Here is a 19,671-nt window from a genome sequence, read left to right on the forward strand (position 1 = left end):
TTTGTGGCCATCGGTACATCTTGCTTGGGAGCAAATCCCACAGTTCTCTCTGCTGTGTGAAAAATTCCATTCTGAATCTCCATTCTACCATGAGAGAAGAAGTAAAACCTCTATCTCCTTGAATCCTCCCCCCCAAAAAAGTTGTACCATTTCTTCGTTGGTGAGCTGTTCCAACCCGTTGATCATTTCAGCCACCCTTTTCTGAACCTTCTCCAGCTTGTTCTCTCTTGCTAGTGTGTCCCTAGCCAAATCAGCAACTTTGGAATGGAATATATATATATGCCTGTATGACACTATTTTATGGGGGGGGGCGCAAGGGAAATGCAGCCTCATTGCCAAATCTGGCCTTGGACACGTGTCCTTCTGCCAGCTACTTGTTCCTGAGCTTTCTCAACAATGCAAGGCCCTGTTGACTCAGCCTGCGTAGAAGCGACGGGATCTGCTAAATATTTATGTGAATGCTCAGAGGTTTGCACCCTGGATTAGATGACCACCATGGTCTCTTCTGGCACCATGATTCTGTGAAGGGTACATTGCTTCCCCCCACCCCTGCACTCAGCTCTTGCCTGTGGCTGCTAGAAGCTGTCTCTCCCCCCGGTGAATGGCTTTGACTGGCCAGCTAAACCAGCTGGTGGGTGAGACCAATAGTGGGTCCAACGGTCAAGAAGCTAGTTTCTGCATGTGATGTGGAGGGAATTGAGGGGCGGATAGGGCTTGTCTAGGAGAAGGAAAACTCTGACCCTAAACCTCTGCTGCCTTGCGGGTTATCTTTGGGAGAAGAAAAGGCTAAGGAGCTAACCCTCCACCATGGGTAGGCAAATTAAGGCCCGGGGCCCGGATCCGGCCCAATTACCTTCCCAATCCAGCCCACGGACGGTCCGGGAAGCGGTGTGTTTTTACATGAGTAGAATGTGTCCTTTTATTTAAAATGCATCTCTTGGTTATTTGTGGGGCATAGGAATTCGTTCATTTCCCCCCAAAAAATATAGTCCGGCCCCCCACAAGGTCTGAGGGACAGTGGACCGGCCCCCTGCTGAAAAAGTTTGCTGACCCCTGCCCTACACAAATCCGGGGTCCCTAAGACGGTTGGATGGCGCCTTGTACGCCTTCTTCCAGCAACTCCTGGAGCCAAGCCTGTGCCAAATGTATTGCTCTGCTTTCCTTTGGGACCACATCAAGGCTGGGTGTGTGTGCGTCTTGTCGTCTGGGTAGCCCAGGAGTTGCGCGTCAAGGCCCCGAGTTCCCCCATATGTTGAATTATAAAACACACGGACACCAGTATTTTAGGTTAATGGTCAAATTTCGGCCACAGCTTTATTGGTTACAGACATACCTGCCAAGTTGCTGTCAGAGAAATAAGGGACCGGGCGGAAATAGCAGACCGGAAGTAGCGCTGCCGCCATTTTGGAACTGGGCGGAGCATGCTCAGAAGTGACTTTTGATGCTGCTTTGCCCAGTTCCAAAATGGCTGCCGCGCCAGAATAAACCGGGGAAAAACAAAAAAATCCTAGGAACAGCTGGAAAAACGGGGATTTCCCGGGGAAAACGGGAGACTTGGCAGCTATGGTTACAGAATGTAAGTGGTATTGGCTTAGGCATTGAACTTGAACTGACTATATCTGACTCCTACCCGCCATGCAGGAAGATCAGTAAGGGTCAACCACCAGTAGGGGGAGCCCCATTGATGTACATCAACTGCGAGCTCCGCCAGGGTCCCCGATGGGGTCGTGGCATGGCCCTAGCCCCTACCCGGGCTTCGAACGAGATCCACACCCCCGGATCCCTTTAAGGGAATACCCTTAAAATGGAGGGGCAGGTGATGGCCACACCTCCCCTCCCCAGCACCAGGTTTTACCAATGCCTACCCACCACTCGAGCCAAAGGCTCGCAGCCAATACCCTCACAACTGCACAACACCTAATGCCCTCAATGACAACGGCCAACCACACATCATTTCCCCGATTGAAAAGATGTACGCCATCATCACGGAACAAGGCCTCTTTGCCGAACGTAATGGCGGGGTGTGCAATCGCCTGGCCCTTCAGCATTTCCACCTTCCGTGTCACCGCTCGATTCACGAGTTTCCCGGCCTTATTAGTGGCAGCTGGGCAAAGACTGTCCAGGATTGTGCCCCCAGGGGTCACTTTTGTACGGTTTCAATTCACTCCTGAAGGTGCACTCCATTCTCTCTTGAGAGAGGAGGGGTGTTCGGAGGGCCAAAAAATATACAGTATACGCATTGATGTTTGTCTTTCCTTTGAAAACTGAAGGTGTAAAGTCCTTGCTTTCCAGCTCTCTGTTTACCCTCTAAACATGGGTGTCCAACTCGATTGTTAAAAGACCTAAAAATGCAACCTCAGGAGTTGGCTATGAGCGTCTCCCCCCCCCTCTTTTGTATTAAGGTGACCTCATACCAAGGGTGCCTGCTTTGTTCTGTAAAGGTTAGGAGAATGCAGGGTGGGTAACTACGGTACAGGGAAAGAAAATGGCAAGTGGTGTTCATGGCCCTAACTCCATGGTTAGATCATCTGCTTCACATGCAGAAGGTCTCAATTTCGTTCCCCAACAACTCCCAAGTAGGGCAGGGAATGTCCCCCCTAGAGAGCTAATGCTGGTTACTGAGCTACCGTAGATGGACCAATGGCCCGACTCAGTATGAACTTGCTATGTTCCTAAAACCCAGTTAAAATTGTTGGGTGGTTGTTGTTATTTTTTAACAGACCCGCCAGCAAACAGTTGCATTGACTGGTTTAAAATGGCTCTGCTGTAAAAGCGTTTGGGCCTCCCCTGCCCTCCTCGCTCACATTCTTTATTTTATGGTGTTTTTATTTACATCCTACAACAATGCAGGGCAGTTCAGCATCCCCATAACAAGCCAAAGGGACATTTCACATACAAAGGAGTAACTAAGGGCAGTAGCTCAGGGGGAATCCTGTGGAAGGCAGCTTCCAGGATTCCTGCATTGCCGGCGGTTGGACTAGATCATGGGCAGCCAGGCAAGCTAAGGCCCAGGGGCTGGATCCGGCCCAATCGCCTTTTTATTCCGGCCCGCGGACGGTCTAGCACGTGTTTTTACATGAGTAGAATGTCTCCTTTTATTTAAAATGCATCTCTGGGTTATTTGTGGGGCATAGGAATTCGTTCATTCATCCCCCCCAATATAATCCGGCCCCCCACAAGGTCTGAGGGACAGTGGACCGCCCTCTGCTGACCCCTGACTAGATGACCCTTGGGGTCCTTTCCAATTTTATGATTCTATGCTCCTTCCTTAACTAAAGTCACATCCACACCACACATTTTAAGCACATGGCTTCCCCCCGAGAACCCTGGGAATTGTAGTTTAAGGGTGCTGGGAGTTATATATTTGCACAGGCGAACGGTTCTTCTCATGATTCTTTAGGGGAAACCCTGTGCGGGTTTAAAAATGCAGCGTAGATGTACCCTAAGGGCGAGTCCAGGTGGTCACTCTTGTGTGTGTGGGATTCAATCACATACTGGCAAATTCAGTTTACGCAATTAAAGTTGATTCACTTTCCTGCATGACAAGCCCACTTTCTCTCCGCCCCCCCCCCCGCCAAAATACCCTAGTCTGTTTGCAGTAAGGAAAGTGGTGGGGGAAGCTTTGGGTAGCGTGGGGGAAACGATTGTTCAACACATCATCAAATGATGGTTGAAAAAGACCTGCTATGGCATTACGTTTTTTTATACTGTATTAATCTTACCTTGCTGCTGCAGCTATCTATTTTTTAAAGGAAGTTTATTGAGCACAGTAAAATAACAATTTTACAGGGAAAGAATAGATTTTGAACCAGTGACTGTAACAAAAAAGGTTTTATACAGAGGGGAAACTGGAGGAGCTGTCAGAAGCCTAAGAACCAAGTAACTTTTTAAAACAGGATGATTGCAAAGAAGTAAATCTTTGCCTGGGTGGGTGAGCTACAAACTGGAACCAAACTCTCTGCAAAATATATGGCTTATCCCTGTCTAAGGCCACCTGTTTTTAGGTTAAATTTTAGGGGGGGAGATAAACACTCACATAATTCCCGAAAGGCTGTGGGGTGAGAGGAAAGTACTCTGGCTGTACTCAGGTCATATATTTTTTTTCTTTGCATATGACTTTTATATTATCAGTCTGCGGAACGGGCACTCTTCCAGGTGCCACTTAATTCCCTTTCCGTGTATGTAAAAAAACAGTCTTTTAGCACCTAAACCAGGGGTCAGCAAACTTTTTCAGCAGGGGGCCGGTCCACTGTCCTTCAGACTTTGTGGGGGGCCGGACTATATTTGGGGGGGCGGGGAATGAATGAATTCCTATGTCCCACAAATAACCCAGAGATGCATTTTAAATAAAAGGACACATTCTACTCATGTAAAAACACCAGGCAGGCCCCACAAATAACCCAGAGATGCATTTTAAATAAAAGCACACATTCTACTCACATAAAAACACCAGGCAGATCCCACAAACAACCCAGAGATGCATTTTAAATAAAAGGACACATTCTACTCATGTAAAAACATGCTGATTCCCGGACCGTCCACGGGCCGGATTGAGAAGGCGATTGGGCCGCATCCGGCCCCCGGGCCTTAGTTTGGGGACCCCTGACCTAAACTCTGGAACTCCCTGCCTATTGACATCACTGTGCTCTTTTCGGCGCATGCAAAAAACGTTTTTGTCCCTGCAAGACTATGCAGACATGTGGAATGTGGGTGCCTGTTTCAATGTCATTTTGTTTAGCACCGATTTTATCCTTTGATTGTTGCGTACTGATAATCTTGCCGTTTTAGTCTCTCTGCAAACCGCTTTGTGCGGCTTCCCTCCCCAATCAGGCGGTGTGTAAATTTTATGGAATGCGTGCAATGAAAACAGGCCTCTTTTGGGAAGCGGGTGGGAGGGGCCAAGTGCCAAAGAGGCGTGGCTAGAGGAGAGGGAAGGGGTGGGGCCATAAGACAAGCACCACCCTCCTTCCTGATCTCTCCTCTTCAACTGCTGCTTTAAAAATGCAAGCTGTTGGTGCAGAAAAGAGAAGCATCTGTCAGGAAGGGGGCCTGGATAAGTGAGCTCTTCTGTGCCTCGGCCAGCCTCCTTTGCAAAAAAAAAGGAAAAAAGCGAAGGCTGGTCGACTTTGTGTGTGCGTGTGCGTGTTTAAAGGGCAAGGGCTGCTGCATTTATCCTTCTCTCTGCCTTGCCTCCAGTCATTCAGCTAAAAGTGGGGTGGGGGGGAGAGAGAAGGCATCTGTATTATGATTCCCCCCCACCTCTTAAAGCAGCTTCTCCTCCTGGAAAGAGGAGGGTTCCCCCCCACCCACCCAAAACTCCTTTCTTGCAATTGCATCCGTGACACTTCTCTTCCTGACAAGCAGCAGCAGAAACAGGAGGAAGGAGGGAGCTTGCTTGACAGGTCCAGGAATCAGGAGAGGACAGGGTGCCTTGGGCGGTTGCCAGCGACCAGCCGGGAGAACTCAGCGGATGAGTGAGAACGAGGGTCTCTCACACCGCCAGCCTCTCTGTTTATCTCACGACACCTTTGTTGGGTCTAGCCCAGAAGTCTGGCAGCTCTTAATGCGGCCCCAGGGAAATAATCCGATTTTGAGGGACTGGACGGCAGCAGCTGCTGAGCATTGTCTGGAGACCTCGAAACCGCCACCTTTGGACCTCGAAACCACCATCTCACCCACCCGTTCTGTTGCAACCTGCTTGTGTCAGCCTTGGCTGTAAGCTTCCAGAAGAACACCCTGGTATCCAAATGGTGGTATAAACAAAACCTCAGGATCTCACTATCCATCCTCTAGGTACTTTGGAAATTGCATTTTTTTTCTCTCCCTATTTTTTTTAAAGAAGTGCAATTTTTTTGTTTTCACGTGGGCCTCTTAAAGGACGTTGTTGCTGTTTTTTCTGTCTTGATTTGTTCCCATAATTTTCTGCCCTGTTGGAGTTCCAGTCCAGCAAGGATTTTGGGAGACACTTTTCGGAGAATGAGGTGCAAAATGGACGCACTATGAATGGGATTTTGTGGCTGCTTCCTTGGGCGTCAATTGTGGTGCCATTGTAGAGACCATAAAGATAAACTCTAAACCATCGCTAAGGAGACAATTTAAATATAGGCGCCATAGCGAAGCAGCACCTGCTGTCCTGCTTACAGATAAGCTTCCAGATGTTGTTGCTTCGGTTTTTTCCTAGTACTCCGCTGAAGATACCTCCCGATTGATCGTGCAGGTGAGAACGTACGTATCTCACGATTCCACAGGAGCTCGGGGGTGAAGCCTGGAATGCAGCTCCTAGGGAATCTCAGCCTTCATTTTTAAAAGCATCCGCCAAGTTTCTAGCCCTTATTGTTGCAGAGGGCAATGGCAGGGGCAATCTCGAAAGCAGGAAATCTTCCGCTTTGTTTCATTTATTTGATTCACAGCATTTATGTGCCACTCGATTGTAAGAAAGCCTCTAAGCAGTTTACAAAAACTTTTAAAAAATTGAAGTGGTTAGATAAAGACAGTTTTGTTTTTTAAAAAAGTGTTAATTAAAATTGGCAAAAAGAGATTAAAGCCCATGCCCACATTCTACCTGTCTGGAGAGCCTTGCCTGAACAAAAATGCTTTAGGCAAGCACTGAAAAGAGTTCATTGAAGGCATCTGCCTAATGTCAATAGGCAGGGAGTTCCAAAGTGCATGTGCAGCCATACTAAAAATCAGTGTCACTTCCTGGTGTGCATACCTTCTCCCCCTCCCCTCCCCACCCCAACTCAACTCATGCCCATCATGGCTAGCAAAAACATAATTAGCTGCACCGGGTAAGAGATATAAATGGCTTTAATTTGCGCAGTTTATGCTGGTGTTAATTTTGCATTGATTCCCACAGGAAGTAGGTTTTTTGCTTGGCACCGAATTCACTGAGGTAGCACATGGTGTTTATGGTACTGCCGTGTGTGGCGTTTGTGCCCTTGGGATGGTGTTGAAATACAGGTCGCTTGGACCTGAGCATGGTCAGGGGTGGTCAAGAATGCAGAGAGTCGTAGTACAACAACATCATCTGGAAGGCACCGTGTGACTTTACTCTCTCTCCCGCCCACCCTGCCATTTCCCTGTTAAAAATCCAGCATGTGACTTGACCGATAAAATATCCTGGGATGTCCCAATTCTTGCTCATCTGGCTGGGTGTCACCTGGCAGCAGTTCTCTAGGACAGGGGCAGTGTTAGAAACTCAGATATATAAGCTAGGCGCCAAATGGCTTCTTAAACCAGGGTTGCAGTCGCCAAAACGGAATGCCTTAGTGGCCATTTTGGGGCCAGGCGGCTCAAAAGCTGTATTTCTCAATACAGTACGGCTTCTTTGTTCCTGAACTTCATTCTGATTGTGCAGTTAAAATATAACAGGTGGAATTCTACAGGATGTGTTGCTAGTGAAAATGGTCAAGATCCAAGGATCTCTAGGCATGCACCTCCAGGTGGAGGAGACGTCAGCCACCATCCTGGTCCCCAGGTATCTTCACTTGGGTGTTTTTTAAAAAAATCATTTTTATTGATTTTCCAATAATACCCGCCAATTAACATATGCATCAAATCATAATCCAATTAAAAATAAAATAAAATAAAAAACCAACCAAATTACAATCCAAATTATGAATTTTTTTCCCCGGGCTTCCCATAGTCTGGACCTCTGAAGTATATCTCCAATATCTTCGTTACTGCCTTCATCTTGTTGTTCTCATATCATATCCGTGGGCTGGATTTAGAAGGCGATTGGGATGGATCCGGGCCCTGGGCCTTAGTTTGCCTACCCATGACTTAGCTGGACAGAACCCAGGGTTCTTGTTTTTAGTTGTGTTTTGCTACCTTGGGCTACTTTAGAAGGTAGTCTGATGAAGGTGATATCACTTTCTGCTGCTGGAGAACGCCTGGTATGGTTGGCCTGAGTTTTGCGGACAGTCAGTTTTGTTTGGGGTATCCTTTGACGAGGAATTGAGAGGGAAGGTCTGAGGAAGGGATATGGAGGGTGGTTGGTTGAGCTTTTCTCTGTCTTTGTAGCGCAGGTGACTCCAGCTGGGTTGCAATTGTAAGACTCCTGCTGAACGAAAAGGCCATGAGCATGTTGCCTTTATCCTCTTCTCCCCCTTCAACCCTCCCTTCTGGCCTCCACCCCAGCTTGGCTTTCCCAAGCGTATAGTTCAGTCATAGAATTTGATCGCACAGGAGGCCTGATGGTTATCATATACGAGAGGCCCCATCTATATTGGCATTCCGCCGGCTCCTGAAGACACATCTGCTTAGGCGAGCATTCCCCTTGCACCAAACCTCTGGTTTAATTGTTGCGACTTTTCAATCACTCATTTTATTCTCTACAGGTGACTTGAGACTTGTGCTCGGGTTACGTTCCAGGGATAGTGTCTTAACGCCCAAATTGCATATGGTCGGAAAACATTGGATTCAGTTGTGGGTGGGGTTGCCAAAGTGTTTTTTTTCCTGGACGCCTGCCCCCTTCCCGGCCCCCTTTTAATTTTTTTATTTTCTTGCCAAGCACGTAAAGCTGAATAATGCGTACAAGTTAAACACGCATAACTTTCGAGATACCTGTATTCCAGTTCAGGATGTTTTAAAGCCCTGGTGGATTTGTTGTTGCATATTTTAAATTTAAATTTCAAACTGGTTTTTAACATTGTGTTCGACATAGCGCGTACTGTAATTAAAATGTGGAACTCGCTGCCACAGGAAGTGGTGGTGTCCACCAGGTTGGATGGCCTTAAATGAGGGTTGAACAGATTCCTGGAGGATGCTTTCCAAGGCTACTAGCCATATTGGCTATCCTCAGCCACCAGTTGCTAGGAACCACAAGAGCGGGAAATTGCTATCGCATTCAGATCCTGCTTATCGGCTTCCCACCAGCATCTGTGATCTTAGGGCAGGTAGAAATAACAACAACCACTACTACTACTCTATTTTACCTTTCCCCCCTGTTAGTCCATGGCATGGGTAGGCAAACTAAGGCTTGGGGGCCAGATTCAGCCCAATCGCCTTCTAAATCTGGCACACGGGCTGTCTGGGAATCAGTGTGTTTTTACATGAGTAGAATGCATCTCTGGGTTATTTGTGGGGCATAGGAATTCATTCATTTTTTTCCTCCAAAATATAGTCCTTGCCACCACAAGGTCTGAGGGACAGTGGACCAGCCCCCTGCTGAAAACCTTTGCTGACCCTTGGTCCATGGGGATGGGGCAGGAACACCAAAGCTGTGTTTCCAGTAGAGTATGCGTGTGGAATCTTTGTTCCTTCCAGAAGTTGCTGAACTACAATTCCCAACATACCTTGCCATTGGTCATGCTGGCTAGAGCAGATGGAAACTGGAGTTTCGGAGCATCAGGAGGTGGAACCAGAGTTTCCCCACACCTGCAATGGAGTACACGGTGCAGGCTTGGGTCTGGAAAGGGGGTTCCTAGTGGCCTCTAGCTTGTTTTTGTTATTTGAGAACGGGTTTTAAAAGCAAGCTCCTAGACCTCATAGCTGTGTTGGGAATTCAGCTTTGGCTTTGAAGTTTGTTGTTTAAGCCCGTTGCATCAGCATGTACAAAATTTGACACCAGTGTGGGGAAACCTTTGGCCCTACGGTTATTGCGGAACTACAGCTCCCATGAACGGAGCCGCAAGCATAGCCAATGGCCTTGGAACATGGGAGCTGTTGTTCAGCAGCATCGAGAGGACGAAAGGTTCCTCGCATCTGCTCTACATTGAACACTCTTTCCTTTTCCTTCCAAAATCCCCCCGTGTGTTTGAAAATAACATGGTCTTCCTATGAAACTAACAGTTGGCACTTTATTGACATCAGGCCAGAGTCTGGCTGCCTTGAGGGCCACTTACACTCAGCCACGCCTTCCTTGCAAGATTGTTGTGATGATAAAATCGCGCGGGGGGGGGGGGGAGAGATCAGTGTGGGTAGAGAACAACATCCATTTCCTCAAGTTCCTTGGAAAATAAACAGGATATAATTGTAATAATTTTTACGGCGCTCTCCCCAAGGAGTCTAGCCTAAATGCTGAAAATAATAAATACCTTGTTTTATTTCCCCCAGGCTTTTAGTCTGTGATGGAAACTGCTTTTAATTGCTGGTGTTTTATTCACCTCCTTATTTTATTGTTGGGTTTTCGTTGTTTTGTGAATCGCTCCCAAAATGTGCGCTTCTCCCTCCCCACCCACCCCCCCTTTTTTTAAATTGACATAAATGGATAAAATGGTAAAATAAAACCACGTGAGTAATTTAGGAGGGAGACAAGACTTTCCCCATACAGCTCGTTATCTTGCGGCTTTGAATATTTGCATGGTGCAGGAAAAGCGACTAGGGAGAAGTTTTTTCCCCTTCGCTCGTAATACTGGAACTCGGAGCCATCCGGTGAAGCTCAATGTTGGAAGATTTAGGGCAAGCAACTGAAAGTACTTCTTTGCACATAAGTTATATTGTGGGATTCACTCTCACAAGAGGAAGCGACGGTCCCCTTGGATGACTTTAAAAGAGGATTAGATAAATTCACAGAGGATACCTCTCCGGTGTCAGAGACAATGAACAGACAGTTGCTGAGAATAACAAGTGGGGGCAGTTGCTGCTGTGCTTGGGCCCTGCTTGCGGGCTTCCCATAGTCATCTGGTTGGCCGCTGCAAGAACAGGATGCTGGACTAGATGCACCACTGGCTAGATCCAGCAGGACTTGGTCTAATGCGGAGGAAAAAGTTGGGAAATGTACAAAACGTGCAGCTTCAAAAAAGTGATGGTGGTGGTAGAGAGGAATCATTCTCCACTAATGCACAGCGGTCTCTTTAACCATAACCTTGTCGAGCATTGGCAGCGCTTTGAAGTGACTGGAAGCCTCAGCCAGCTGCCCAGCTGGTACAATGCATTTCCTGGGTTTGGTTTACAAAAACAGCAGGAGAGAGTGTGTGTGCCTGAAAGGGGGGGGGGAGAGTTCCAGGCTAGCTGTGAACAGAATTAGCTCCATGTGTTTTAACAAAGTGATAGCTGGACCCTTTAGAAAGCGTGTTTGTGTTTGTATTTGTATTTGTATTTTGGTGGGGAGATCTGGGCCATCTCCTTGCCTATTTCTCACTTCCCCGCCCCAAAGCCGGGTTATGTAAGGCTTCATTTGGCATTCAAGGGACATCACCAGACAGAGGGAAGGAGAAAATGCCCATTTTTCTTCTTCAAATTAAGTGCCCAAGAGATGTCTGGGTTCCATGAGGAATTCTCAGATAATGTTGGAACGCTACCAGCCTCATATCCCAAGTTGCTCAGGAATTCTATGGAACAAACAAACAAGCAAGAAAAAAAAATATTAGTGGTTAAAGTCAGGGCAGTTAGGAAGGTTCTGTCTGCCATCTTCCGTGTTTCTCCAAAAATAAGACACCACCTTATATATATTTTTCCTCAAAAAAACACACTATGGCTTATTTTTCAGGGGATGTATTATTTTTTCCCTCCTTCTGCTGCGGTCGGCATTGCTGCTGCGCCTATCACTATGTCTTATTTTCGGGGTATGGCTTATATTCCTTGAATGCTTAAAAATCCTGCTATGGCTTATTTTATGACTACGTCTTAAAATAGGGGAAACAGGGTTGATTCAGAATGGCATCCAGTTGCATTCAAACATAGGCGACAACTTCCTCCTTGACCTCGGGGGAAGTCATGCAAAATGTGTTTACAATATGCTAAGAGGTGCCAAATACATAGTAAACAAATGTTCCAAAATTCAATGTAGATAGGATCCTGCCTTATACTCATCGGATTCCAGACAAGAGTCGTTCCCAAGCCTGCCTGGGACCTCCTGTGTTCTGATCTATCCCTGAGCTACAGCTCTCTGCTGTCGGCCTCTAATATAACTACATCAGCAGAGAATTTGCCCTGATTTGCAGAAAGTCACCTGGTGCCGTCAAGATGTTTTGGACTACAACTCCCATCCTCCAGCTAGCCAGCATGCATGTTGCGCCCTGTGGCTGCTGGGAGCTGCAGTCGAAAACCTGATGATGCAGTTCCCCTGTGAGGAAATGTTTGCACATTTTGGGACCTTTTCGTTTGAAGAAGGTGACATGACAGAAGTTCATAATATGATGCTTGGCATGAGGAAAGGGTTTCTCCCTCTCTCGCAATACTAGAATGCATGGACATGCAGTGAAGGTTAAACTATGGAACTCAATCTCACAGGAGACAGTGGTGAACAGGTCCACTTGCCTGAAGCTCTCAAACTTTCTTTCTTTCTTTCTTTCTCTTTTTAAAAAGCATGCTTTATAGCAATCTGAAGATTCTGAAAATTCTCCTTGACTTGGGATCTTCTGATAAAAGAGTGATATATGAATTGATGGATTGAATAATATACTGTGTTTTTTTTATCTCCTGCGTCAGATCTAAGCTCCCACACCCAAGTCTTTCCAGGCCCGGGCACACTGTGTGATGCAATGAGAAAGAACCAAGGTTTTCTCTGGTTGTGTCGAAATGCCACCTGCCATTCTTCCTGGTTCCCCCCTCCTCCTCTCCCCTCATCGCAGACATTCAGCCTCCTCTACTATCAAAGAACAATGTGTGGGAAATTTTTGCAGAAACGCTACGAATCACATCGGTGCTAATAATAGTATTTTCAATTGAAAATGTCAACTTATTTTTAGCCCCTTCCAAACATCGTACAATGTAACTGACCTCCCCTGCCCGCTCCCTTTCTAAATATGATGTCTAGGTTACATATCCACTCCTATGTTTTTGTAACTGTCTACTAATCCCTTTTAATTGAGACTGACAGACATAATCCCCTTAAGGCAAGGATTTTAATTGTTCTTTCAGTTGAAAGAGCTCCTCCTGTCCCCCCCCCCTTTCATAATCGGTCTGCCTGTGATGTCTGAAGCATGACACGTTTGGTTGTGATGCAGCTGGATCCCAGAATAGCCATGCTGGTATATTTAATTTTTTCTTCCTCTCATGTGAGAAGGTATCTATCTATTTTTAACCGTCTGGTTTCTTTAGCTGTTCCTTTGGCACCTGAGATGTCTTTTAACTTATTTAGCCAGTGTGGTTAGAGTGCTGGACTCTAGGGCCTGGAAGAGACCAGGACTCACTTCCCCACTTGACCATGAAGCTCATTGGCTGACCTTGGGAGAGTCACTGTCTCTGAGGGGGGGGGAAGCATGTATGCTACCTAGGAACTCCTCAGATAGAAATCAAATAAATTTATTATATGAACACATCGCAGTGGGATTCTTTTCTAGCTACCTGTTAAGAGTTTTGACTTCAGACCCATAGAGCAAACTGGTAGAGCTCATGGTTTTACACACAGAATGGTGTGGGAACCTCTCAGAGCTTGAGGGCCGCATTCCTCTCTGGGCCACCTTCTGGGGGCCGCATGCCAGAGGTGGGCAGGGCCAGAGGCAAAAGTGGGTGCAGCAACAAATGTAAATGTTGCTTTTTGTACAGGAGGGTACTTCTACACACATAGGTGCATGCAGCTCCCTATCCAGGCAACCAGGAGGCATGATCCCGAGTTCAAGGGCACATTCCAGCCAGGCAAAAACACTCAAGGAGGGAGCAAAGCAAGTCTGGTGAGGGGTGTGTCTGGGTGACACATGGTGCGGGCCAGACAGAGAGAGCTACTAGCTACACCCCCAAATATCCTTGAAGGGTTCATTGATAATTTTTTAAAGTGTATATGGCCACATTCACACCATACTTTTAGAGCACTATGGTACCACTTTAAACTATCATGGCTTCCCTCAAGTAATTCTGGGAGCTGTAGTTTTTTTTTCCAGGGGAGTTCTAACAACTACCGGTATCAGCACCTCTGGTTGGACACGGTAAGAAGACTCCATGGAGTGCTGGACCGATCCAACAGGACTCTCCTTATGTAACGTCGTGTTCCCCTGTTGCTAGGCAACTGCAAAGTGCATCTTCCAGGGCAAATGAAAGCTTCTACCACCCATGGCTGTATCTAGACTCCACCACATGTGGAGGTGGGACATCTCTCTAGGTGGGTGCCTTTTCACCTGAAGTGTAGAAGTCATGCGCTTAAACTCCAGGGAAGGTGCCCTTTCTTAACCATGAGAGGACATTATCTATGGAGCAAGAGGCCTAGGGGAGCCATGGAATCGCTTTTCTGGGCGGCTCTCGAGAAAAGGTTAGGAAGCCGGGCTTGAGAGGGAACGTATTTCGCTTTCTGTTTTCTCATCTTCTAAGAACCTTGTTGTCTCTGAACGTTTGCCAAAGGACTCGCCAAAATAACTGCCGCTCAGCACCGAAACTCTGTTCGGATATCTGTTCATCAATTGTGTTTTTTTATTATTACTAGAATTACCTAAAAGGAGCCGTTGCTTGATCAGGCCAAAGGTCCATTTAGACCCCATCCTGCTCTCACAGCGGCCAGCCTGAGGCCTACGCAGAAAGCCCGTGAAGCAGGGACCTGCAATGTTCTGTAGTATTTTGATAACTGGCATACCATTAGTGGTATCTAACGTTTTGATAGCTCCAGAGACAGAAAACATCCACACCATACATTTAAAGCACTGTGGTACCACTTCAAACAGTTGTGGTTTCCCGCAAAGAATCCTGGGAGCTGGTGTTTGTTTGTAAAGGGTGGTGAGAGTTGTTGGGAAGACCCCCTTATTCCCCCTTCACGGAGCTAGTGTTATGCAGAGTAGATCCACTGAAGTCAAGCCTGAGAGTTGACCCACTTTTATTGATGGGGCCAAGTTAGCTGAGTCCATTAACTTCAATGAATCTATTCTTGAGCAGGGCTAGCACTGGATGCAACATACAAAGAGAGGGCTGTGCTGTTAATCTTGCCAGCATTTGCCACACAATTTTGGCAGGCATCAAATATTAAGGCCATATTTGCACCAACGAGCTGTGGCACCACTTTAAATAGCCATTGATGGCTACCTCTCAAAGAATTCTGGGAATTGCAGTTTAAGGGTGCTGAGGGTTGTTAGGAGACCCCAGCTCCCCTCACAGAGCTACAATTCCCGTTGCTCCCTGTTGACTCCTGAACCGCTCTAAGAACTGTTCACTTTCTGGCAACTCTCAGCATCCTTAACTACAACTCCCAGAATCCTTTTGGGGAAAGGCATGACTGTTTAACTAGTATGATAAGCCCCATCTGTACTGTTGCAGTCTGTTTAACCACTCAGGGAATTACTGTGCTATGATACTGCTTTAAATGTTTAGTACAAATGGGGCCTCAGTTGGAGACAACCCTGTGTTTTTGCCCAGAAGTTAAAGCTGCTCTGTTCACTGAGGCTTGCTTGCTAAGTAAGCGCGCTTTGTGTTGCAGACTTTTTTGCATGTATAAAATTGGAGTGTTTTGTCAAAAGATTATTTATTTTGTACCGTTGTTACATTCATTATTACATCTTACACCCCCCCTTTACTACAGTGAGCTCAAGGCAGCGTACATGGTTCCCCCCTCCCCATTTTATCCTCACAACAGCCCTGTGAGGTGGGATAGACTAAGGGGCAGTGATTGGGCCAATGTTGGGCTTGTGAGCTTCATGGCTGACTGGGGAATTTGGACCCTGGTCTCCCAGGTCCTAGTCCATTCAAAGTGCGAGCGGCAGAGCTGGACATGTCATCCTGTGTTAAATATTTCTGAATATTTGTTTGAGCTATATAACATAAGGGGAGTATGTCTATTCCAAGCTTCAGCTTTGAACGCGACAGCAACTTTGATCTTAAAATAAATAAATAAATGTGTGACCTTTCCTAATTTATTTCTGAGGTCCTTGAACCGATGAATTTCCCATTGCTTTTAATTCATGGTGCTCTACTTGTATGTTTAAAAGAGCATCCATTTTCTACTTCATCCTGTCATGGGCTGCCCTTGACTTGTTAAGTGTTTGATGGTGTGTTTGAGATCGTGGCTTTGTGTTCTTTTCATTAATGCAGGTGGGGTGAGAAGCTTTCATTGTCTCCTGTGCAAGTATTTTTAGTTCCTGGTCTAATTTTAGGCCTTGTCATCAGAAAGGGGAGAGAGAGGGACTGTGTCAGAAATTCATATGTACTTTTATTTTTATTTTTAAAGCTTCCTTCTGTTTTGAAACTTCTCGGTAAAAGGGTGGGTGGAGGGGGTGATCAGAGCTGCAAAATACCCTGGCACAGAACTGTGTGTGAGAGCTGCTGCTTCCTGGGTTGCCCGAGTGTCATCTGAGATTTGTATTGACCACATAAACTGAAACCAGCAGTTTGGGGCCTACTGGTGATCATCTTATGCTCATTCTGTTCCCCTTGACTGGTTTTAAAGGAAGCGAATTTCAGAGGAGGAGGAGACTGACTGTAGCTGCTAGCCACATTGGCTATGTTCTGCCTCCACTATCAGATACACTATGCATCTGAAAACCAGTTTCTGAGAATTGCAAGCGTGGAGAGTTGCTGTTGCACTCAGGTCCCTTTGACATGCTTCCCATTGGGGCATCTGGCTGGCCACTGTGAGAACAGGATGCTGGACTAGTTAGTCCACTTGACTTGATCTTATGGCATCTGGAGAATGATGTCCCTGTTAGAATATATGAGAGCAAAGAAGAACAATATATGCCACTTGCTGCATGAGAGGCACCAATTGGCCTTCCAGATGTTGCTGAACCACAACTCCCTATTGCCCCATGTTTGCCGGGCCAGATGGGAGTTGTAGTTCAGCAACTCCCGGAAGACTAAAGTTTCACCCACACACCTGGTGCATAGCAGCCACACTGCCTCAATCTTCTTCCCAGCTTGCTTTTTGAACCCATGTGTGTGTGTTTTTTTCATCTCCCCACTCTCCAGGTTTCATCAATGCTTTGCCTTCTGTGCTGTGAGCCGGCCGTCCGGCCGTCAACTTGAGGTTGCCTGCGCCGGGCGATGGACTTTGACCCCTACGCAAGCATGCAGGTTGGAATGCGGGTGGTCCGTGGGGTGGACTGGAAGTGGAGCAACCAAGACAGCGGCGAAGGGAATGTCGGGACGGTGGTGGAGATTGGTCGGCAGGGCAGCCCAACGACCCCAGATAAGACCGTGGTGGTCCAGTGGGACCAAGGAACTCGCACCAACTACCGGACTGGGTTTCAGGGAGCATACGATCTTCTTCTGTACGATAATGCACAAATAGGTAAGTAAATAACACAGGAAGCTGCCTTATACTGAATTAAGCCACTGTGTCAGTACTATCTACACCAGTGGGCCTCAAACGTTTTTTCTCTGGGCCACATTTTCAGAATACAAATTTGCTCGCCCCATTTTTTAAAAAATTGATTAAAAAAAACATTGGAAAACAAAAAGTAGCAACTCCTGGCAGGGTTTAATTTGTAACAGAACACAGCTACTTTATCATATGATAACAGGAAATCCAGAAAGTAAAAAACTAGGCGGATACATAAGAACATGAACCATTCCCAGCATGTAATACTGATTGCCCTTGAACCTTTCTGCCACGCTTGCCATCCTCTCCTGCCACACATTTTGAGAAACACTGGTCTACACTGACTTGCTCTCCAGAGTTTCAGGCAGGTGACATTTCCACCTTTCCCTGGAGATGCCGGGATTGGAACCTGGTACTTTCTGCACTCAAGGCAGATGCTCTTGCACAGAGCTGCGGTTTTCCCCGAAACCTAGGAATCCGCATTGCTGAGCCACACCAAACATTCATCCAGCATTGTCTGCACCAGTCAGAGTAAAGAACATGTGGCCTTCCCCTGGTTGTTGGTCTGTAACTCCCAATTGTCCTTTGACAATGTTGCTGGCTGGTGACTTGAAAAGCCACAGTTTACCCCCAGCTGATCTACACTGGCTGGCTTAGAGGTTTCAGAGTCGGGTCCTTCCCAGGAATGATTCGGGGATCCTGGGTGCCCATGCATTATTTCATACACCTCTAACACACACACACACACACACTTCCAGCTTACTGAAAGCCACACATGTTGATAACCTTACTTCCATAAGGGAGTTTCTCCAACCCCTTTGATCTCCTTAGTTGCTGAAGCTGCTGATGGCAACTCTCGCCTCTTTCTTTCTCAATTAGGCGTCCGCCACCCCAACATCATCTGTGACTGCTGCAAGAAGCACGGGATCCGTGGGATGCGGTGGAAATGCAAGGTCTGCTTCGATTACGACTTGTGTATGCAGTGCTACATGAACAACAAGCACGACCTCTCCCACGCCTTCGAGCGCTACGAGACTGCCCACTCGCAGCCGTAAGTGATAGAATCAGAGCTTTGTTGGGTTGGAAAGGTGTGCCAAGGGTCATCTAGTCCAACTCTCTGACACCCCCCCCCCCGCGTGTACATTGTAAGCAAAAGAAATGTTCATGTATAGAGATTTGGATAACAAGAGGGTGACGTGTTCTTTCTTTTTAAGGATCGATTCTATCTGTACTTATTTCACTTCAAGGGGTGGGAAATTGGAACACGCCCCCTGGCAAGCCAAGTTCGGCATGTGGTGTGATGCTGGAAATCCCTTGGGCACATGCCCAGTGATTTATATTCCTCTTGGTTTGAAGTTGTCGTCCTCCTCAATTTTGTACCTATCAGATCCTTGATATTTGCAGTTTGCTCGTGTACTTTTAAGTGATATTCCTTTAGTATGGGGATTAATGGAAGAACAAGAAAACTGTATTTTGCTTTAGGTCTCTAAGAGACTTATATTTGGAGCCGGGAAGGCATCTGTTGTCTAATGTGCAGCAGTCTGAGGACCTTACTGCCTTGGCTACATCTTGAACATATTTCTTATAAACATCAGCTTTGTGTGGATACCTGTTGGGGACATTTGTGCGGCTTCTATCCAGTGGCATGCAGTGAATTTTTTTTGTAGGCCCGTAGTTACCAGCTTGCAATGGTGATTGGGGTGGGTGGGTGATGCTGTGCCTGTGAGCATTGCGCCCCTTTCCCCAAGCCGGGGAGAAGCTTCCTGGGCTTTGGGAAGGAGGCGCCAGGTAAACATTTAGGGGACTAGCCTAGTCCCCCTAGTCCAGGGGTCAGCAACCTAAGGCCCATGGGCTGTAAGCGGCCCGCGGAGGTCATTTGACTGGCCCACGAGCCGCCTCCGAACCACTCTGTGCTAAACTGGCACAGCGCGGCACGGGGACTCGCTTCTGCTGCGCCGGAAATCACATCTGCGCACTCGCAGATGCCGCGAATTGAGGGGGCGCGTATGATCCAGGCCATGGAAGGATCTCCGTGGGACCGATCCGGCCCAGGCAAGATAAACCTTGCTGACCCCTGCCCTAGTCCAGTGACCATACACCACTGCTTCTATTGGTTTATGGGAATAGACCTGTTGAAATTAATGGGTGTGACTAACTTATTTCTGTGAATTTCAGTGTGTGGTGTCATTTCACTCTTCAGCCGCAAATACTCCTAGAGTGGCTTACATACTTTCAGTGAAAACAAGACGGTCCCTACCTGCAGGTTTACAGTCTAAAACGAGCAAGCAAACAAACAAGCAATGGCATGCAAGGGAAAGGGGACAGGAAGGGATGAGAAAAAAATGAAACTTGGGCACCAGTTGTTAAGCAGTTGTTCCAGTCATGACCAGCTGGCAGAGAAACAGTTCAGGGGCCTGATAGAGCTGGTCTTTTGGCAAAGCTGGCAGAAGGAGCTCTCTTTCATATTTCTTCTACTAAGGCAGCCTGATGCCCCCAGGTGACAACTGACGGAGACGGAGGGTTGTTTTTTTAACAAAAAGTTTGAAAAATGGTTG

The 19,671-nt window shown here is 47.0% G+C and overlaps 1 protein-coding gene across 7 annotated transcripts in view; it reads left to right on the plus strand.

Moving 5' to 3' along the window:
• The window catches only part of MIB2 (MIB E3 ubiquitin protein ligase 2), a 67,331-nt gene that overhangs the window by 11,336 nt on the left and 36,324 nt on the right, over nt 1-19,671 (plus strand). For 5 of the 7 annotated variants that reach the window (XM_035120288.3, XM_035120292.3, XM_035120291.3 and 2 more), the window contains 2 exons: nt 16,765-17,086; nt 17,996-18,167. In XM_035120288.3, coding sequence (XP_034976179.1) covers nt 16,840-17,086; nt 17,996-18,167 — 419 coding nt within the window. In that variant the 5' untranslated portion in view covers nt 16,765-16,839. Of the gene's footprint in view, nt 1-13,884; nt 13,982-16,764; nt 17,087-17,995; nt 18,168-19,671 lie in introns of those variants that run through there. The other 2 variants (XM_088671635.1, XM_088671634.1) reach the window with 1 other exon arrangement.

This window comes from Zootoca vivipara, chromosome 6, assembly GCF_965207765.1.
Source record: "Zootoca vivipara chromosome 6, rZooViv2.hap1.1, whole genome shotgun sequence".
In the NCBI taxonomy this organism is placed as follows: Eukaryota; Metazoa; Chordata; class Lepidosauria; order Squamata; family Lacertidae; genus Zootoca; species Zootoca vivipara.